This window comes from Cyprinus carpio, chromosome A21 (genome assembly GCF_018340385.1).
Source record: "Cyprinus carpio isolate SPL01 chromosome A21, ASM1834038v1, whole genome shotgun sequence".
NCBI classification, from domain to species: domain Eukaryota; kingdom Metazoa; phylum Chordata; class Actinopteri; order Cypriniformes; family Cyprinidae; genus Cyprinus; species Cyprinus carpio.
Window position 1 is genome coordinate 21718946 of NC_056592.1, and position 6197 is coordinate 21725142.

At 39.5% G+C, this 6197-nt stretch overlaps 1 protein-coding gene across 1 annotated transcript in view; it reads right to left on the reverse strand.

The window, feature by feature from the left end:
* The window catches only part of slc22a4 (solute carrier family 22 member 4), a 30817-nt gene extending 26079 nt beyond the window's left edge, over window positions 1–4738 (reverse strand). The window contains 1 exon segment of the mRNA XM_042711321.1: window positions 4267–4738. Within this exon segment, the coding sequence (XP_042567255.1) occupies window positions 4267–4659 (393 nt within the window). The 5' untranslated portion in view covers window positions 4660–4738.
* Between the last annotated feature and the right edge of the window lie 1459 nt (window positions 4739–6197).

The window sequence follows — 6197 nt, forward strand, 5'->3', positions numbered from 1 at the left end:
AGACAAAAAGGACTCATACGTCAGAATGCTGTTCATAGACTTCAGTTCAGCATTCAACACAATCATACCTCAACAGCTCATTTATAAACTGGTCCAGCTGGGACTCAACACTTCGCTGTGCAACTGGCTGTTGGACTTTCTGACTGGAAGACCTCTGGCAGTGAGGGTCGGTAGCAACACATCCAGCACCATCACACTGAACACTGGGGTCCCCCAAGGATTTGTGCTGAGCCCCCTCCTCTTCACTCTGCTGACCCACGATTGCACACCATCACACAACTCCAACCTCTTTATTAAGTTTGCGGATGACACGACTGTGGTGGGTCTCATTAGCAACAGAGATGAGACAAACTACAGGAGTGAGGTGAGCCGCCTGGCCGGGTGGTGCAGTGACAACAATCTCTCTCTGAACATGGAGAAGATGAAGGAGATTGTTGTTGACTTCAGGAGAGTGCACACTCAGCATGCTCCTCTGACCATCAACGATGCGACTGTGGAGAGAGTGAGCAGCACCAAGTTCCTGGGTGTGCACATCACAGAGGACCTCTCCTGGACCATCAACACCGCAGCACTGGCCAAGAAAGCACAGCAGCGTCTCCTCCGCAAACTGAGAAGAGCTAGAGCCCCGGCTCCCATCATGTGCACCTTCTACAGAGGCACCATCGAGAGCATTCTGACCAGCTGCATCACTGTGTGATATGGCGCCTGCAACGCGTCCTGCCGGGAAAACTCTTCAACGCATAATGAGAGCAGCTGAGAAGATCATTGGTGTCTCTCTCCCCTCCCTCCAGGACATTTACAGAACTCGTCTCACTCGTAAAGCCCTCTGCATTGCAGGTGATCACATACACCTGTCACTCAACTTCTTCAGTCTGCTGCCATCAGGGAGGAGACTGCGGAGTCTCCAGGCCAGGACCAGCAGACTGAAGGACAGCTTCATTCATCAGGCTGTCAGGAAGCTTAACTCGCTCCCGAACTTGCCCCCCCTTCCCTCTTCTGCCCCAGGCACCACTGAACTATGTTTATTTTATATTTGATCTTTATCTACCTATATTTTTAGGCTCTACTGTTAGTGTTATCTGTATGCATGGGTCTGAGAGTAACGCAATTTCAGTTCTCTGTATGTATGTACTGTACATGTGGAAGAATTGACAATAAAGCAGACTTGACTTGACTTGACTGTAGTAGAAAGGACTTTTGTTTTGACATTTGAGCACCCGGGGGGTATTCCAAAAAGCAGGTTATATGACATACCTGGGTATGTTTGAGGATAAGCGAGCGGATAACCTCAGCTTTCGATTCCAAAATCGGAGGTTACGTTCAGGGTATGTAAGTAACCATAGTAACTTTCTCTCTGAAGATATCCTCCTCCATAGCAGGTTATGTTCCAGGGTAAGCTCATTTCAGCGCACGTGTGATCTAGTGACAAGCCATCAGTGGGCGTGACAAATAGTACACATTATTATATAATATAACAATATGTAATATAGCCTATTATTGTCACACTAAACAAGGAGTCATGGAAGCCAGGAGCGAGGAGAGAAGGAATTCACGAAACGAGAGTCTTTTATAATCCAAATGGGGAACATAGAGCACATGGAAGACATTCAGACATCAACATCAATGGGAGACTGAAACTGTGTCACGGAGCACATGGGGAGCAAAAAAACACAACAAAAACAGTCCAGGGACGTGACAATTCTATATATATATATATATATATATATATATATATATATATATATATATATATATATTTGTATATGTTAATGATGAAGTGGTTATGTAATTAATACATAAGGTAATATATTATTCTAATATGGTTATTATTTATTTTATTGGCATATATAACAGTTATCTGTATAAATTATAAAACACTATGACAAGGTAATGTTTAATTTTTATATTAAATATATATTTATTTATTACATTTTATATCATCATCTCACACATGGATTGGCATTTTCTATAATGTCTAAATTCTAAATCAAAATACATATCTGATATGTCTTAAAATATAATTAGCATCAAACAAACAATATAATTCATATTCTCAAGGATTAAAGATTAAACAGAAAAAATATATATATTGCACAACCATCAGTTAGGTGGCGATATACACTAAGCATGTAAATGACAATTGAACAAAAGAAGAAGAAAAAAACAGCATGGCTTGCTTTTTCTTAGTGTCCGTTTCCATAGTGACTCATTGATTTGTTGCTCTGTTGAGAATGTCTTGAGTCTTAACCAGGAACATACTGTAAGAATTACAGAACCTCAGGCACTTTGGTCTTTTGAGACATACAATAGATGCACAGTGCATTAACATGCAGACATCTGTTTCCCCCCTTCCTTCCCCTCACCCATCCTTCCCTTCACCCAGCTCACTAAGAATGGACAATAGTAGAATATAATGTTCTACATGAATGCTAGTGTCATGTTTGGTGTCATTTGAATTGTCTCAGGGCGACTGGTACAATGGTCTCAATTTTACAAGTAGACTAAAAGGTAATACAGATCCTAAGAGTTAAGAGATATTTTGCTCACTGTAGAGGGTGTGCCATTTCCCAGTGTCCTTCATGCAAAATGAATTAAAGCCTTTTGTCTCCTGTGGTTGTTAATTTAAATTTTCAATTGTTAGTTCTTGTCTCCATCTCGGGGGATGTTTGTCTTGGTCTGAGGTACTTAAGGAAATGTTGCAAGAGGATCAGGGCCTTCTGTAGCTGGAATGAGGCCATGGTATGAAGTGTATAAAATAAATTGTTACATTTGATTCTATTCTGTTTTACTCTGTAATTATTGACTCTAGTAGATTACGCTGTATCCTTGTTACCGAATTTCCTGCATCATGTTAGTAACGGGCTAAAATTCAGTTGAGATAGAGCATAGGGCACACCAACTGTATCTTTAGAGATCTGGCTAACACTTGGTATTAGTTTAAGTGTACTTAGATTGTAAGGGCTTATAGGGAATTTCCGTTTAGGTCAACTAGATGTTGTTCGACCAACCTAAAAAGGGTGAGCCTAACCTCTTTTTATTGTAATAATTCTCTAGCTAAGTTTACATGGGGAAACCATGGCATGACCATACCAAAACTACTATCAGGGAAAGTAATGTTGGTCGGCTGATATCTATAGTAGTGGTCGTGACCTCTGACTAGAAATAATGTTGCTTTATTCAAGTGTGTACAAATCTATGGGAGCTAATTTAAAGTACTTTTAGAATGAGCAAGCATAGGAGCGACCGTCTAAAGTATTAGCCAATTACCTCTGTCTAATAACCAAGACTGACGAGAATGTGACCATAAGATACGCTAAGGCCAAAGCAATATCTTTGAGTGACATGAGCACCTGAATGAACGAGTACAATAATATTAAAGAATAAACAGAATAATCAAATATCATAATAATAATAATTAGAAACAACCAATTTGCCTTTCAACCTAAATTCGAGGTCATACTAAAATGGTGTCATTAGAATTGAACTAATAATTGAATAACTTTGCACACTGAAAAGACTGAACACGTAAGAAACTTTCAACCATCAATCTGAAGGTCTGGCTATGCGAGATTAGATCAGGGATGTCCGGTCCTGCTCCTGGAGATCTGGCAGATCAAACAGAAGAAGCTCATTAAGATCTCCAGGAACTCTTGAACCTCACAGACAACAGGGCTGGAGCTGAAGACTGCAGAGAACATTGTGCAGCCCAGCTTTTAATCTCGCTTTCATGTAATATTTAATGAAGTTTGAGGTATGAAGTTAAATATTATCTGCCTCCCAGTAAACACATTACAGTAGTTAAGAAATGTCATTAATGTGATGGATTTGATTAAGTTTGAATGGATATTTAAAACCTTATTTAAAAAATATCTACAGTTAATTTCAGTTCTTTATGCTCTCGCCAGTAACATTATCTTTGTATCCTTCTTGTGCTCTTTGTGGACTTATCCATTTTTAAACTTCATGTCCTTTATTAATCAAAAATTTGCTCTTAACGAGTCAACAGTGGAAGTGACTTTAAAGGAATATATTTAAGAATAGGGTTTAAATGGGCACTAAGTATTTTTTTAAAAAAAAAATACTTTTGCTTATTTACTACCTTATTGGACTGAGAGTATTTAACAGAAAATATTGAATGCACTTTTCATTTGTCTAAATAATCATCTACAAACTTCTTCACAGCTTTATCTCAAGAAGCATTAGGGCAGTTGGACATTAGACTGTAGAGCGATAGTACATCAGCACGCAAACAACCTGTCGACTCACCTCTGTCACTGTTGTAGACTCGTAAATCTCTTTACTGTAGTTCCAGCCATTCACACAGGACTCAACCTCAATCTCGCTGATATTGACCTCCACATTTGGGGTGTAGTTAAGCATGGAAAAATTCCTCACTGTTTCCATTTTGTATCTGGAGCACGAACTGCGTTTTAAAACCCCATCTTGCATCACCACTGGGATGGCAGCTTCTCTCCACACGTCACTGATGTTGTACTCCTCAGGAATCAGACACTCGTGAGATGGCGTGTCACCCACAAAAACAATGTAGAGGCCCACAAAACCATTTGGAAGGATACTTATAGCTAATGCAAAGAAAACAGTAAGCTGGAATGGACCCCATGTTCCCAGAAAATCAGTGATATCATCATAGTCCCTCATTTTTTAACCAAACCATCAAGTTTCTCCGCTTTTTGCAATGACCTCTTGCTTTTATCATTCAGTTTTGCATATGCTTGTAGCACACCAGTCTGGAATATAATGTTTATGATTCACTTTGACAAGATTCACCTCATTGGCTGTTTAAAGTTCACATGCTGACCAAGGGATCCTTTATCAAACATTACATCAGTTACTGATCTTTGAATTGAAGAAATGAGCAACTCAGGGACCTTTGTAATTTAATGAGTGGAATAGAGAGGAAAAAATCCAAGTGTTCCTTTGTGCGGCTGGAGATCAATTTAAACATGACATGATGAATTCACCTGTAATCTGGTAACTTACTGAACAGAATTGTCTCTCCTGCCACTGTTATGAATGTAGGACAGCAGTGATGCTCAGAAGTACTTAACTCTCAGTGTTTAAAGTTTTGATAGAACTGGAAATGTGTGTGTGTGTGTGTGTGTGTGTGTGTGTTTTTGTGTGTGTGTGTGTGTGTGTGTGTGTGTGTGTGTGTGTGTGTGTGTGTGTGTGTGTGTGTGTGTTTTCCATGCATTTGATTATATTAATGTATTTATGCATGTTACATCTGTTCCTCTTTGTTGACGATTTTCTTTATGATTGTTACACTAATGCTGGACATACTGTACGATGTGAAATATCCTGAGTGGACAGTAGGGGGGACGGTGTGCGGCTCCATTGTGAACAATAACATGACTTTGACTGTCTTGTTCTTTCTGTCACTTAGGACTTTAACTGCAGCACTGCTAGGCATACGAGCTTCAGAAACATGCTGTGTGAAGCTGGGCTAAGGTGGTTTCATCTAAACTTATATAAGTCAAGTCAAGACAATTTACATATTCAATTTACAATACAATTTACATATAACCATACAGACTTCAACAGATGACAATGTACAATATGCACATATTGTACATATAGTCAGTACACACAGTGTACTATTAGACATACTTAAAGTTAGCACTACACATTATATGCAGTATGTACATAGTTACAGTTAGCACGACACATTATACACTATACAAAGTATGTACACATTCTACATTATGTAGACATATATACACATAAAAATATGCTAAGGTGCAAAAGATTATATGCATTGGATGGTACACAAAATCCAGTGCATAGGATGTAGATCCAGTGGTAGCATGTAGATTATTGTATTAAATGCAGTGTGTATGTATAGTCCAGTGTTGAACTGTTGAAGTTAAAGTGCAGTGTGTGACATAACATATTGTGGGAGTATGCTGTAGGGTGTATTAGTTTTGACTGTTTATTAGTCTGATAGCATGAGGCAAAAAGCTATTCCTCAGTCGGCTAGTGTGGAATCGGATGCTGCGGAGACATCTTCCTGAGGGCAGCAGAGAGAGCAGTCTGTGGGATGGGTGGCTGGAGTCACTGATGATCCTCCAGGCTTTCTTTATACACCGCCTGGTGTAGATGTCCTGGAGGGAGGGAAGCTCACCTCCAACAATATGGCTGGCAGTTTGCACGACTCTTTGCAGAGCTTTGCGTTTGCC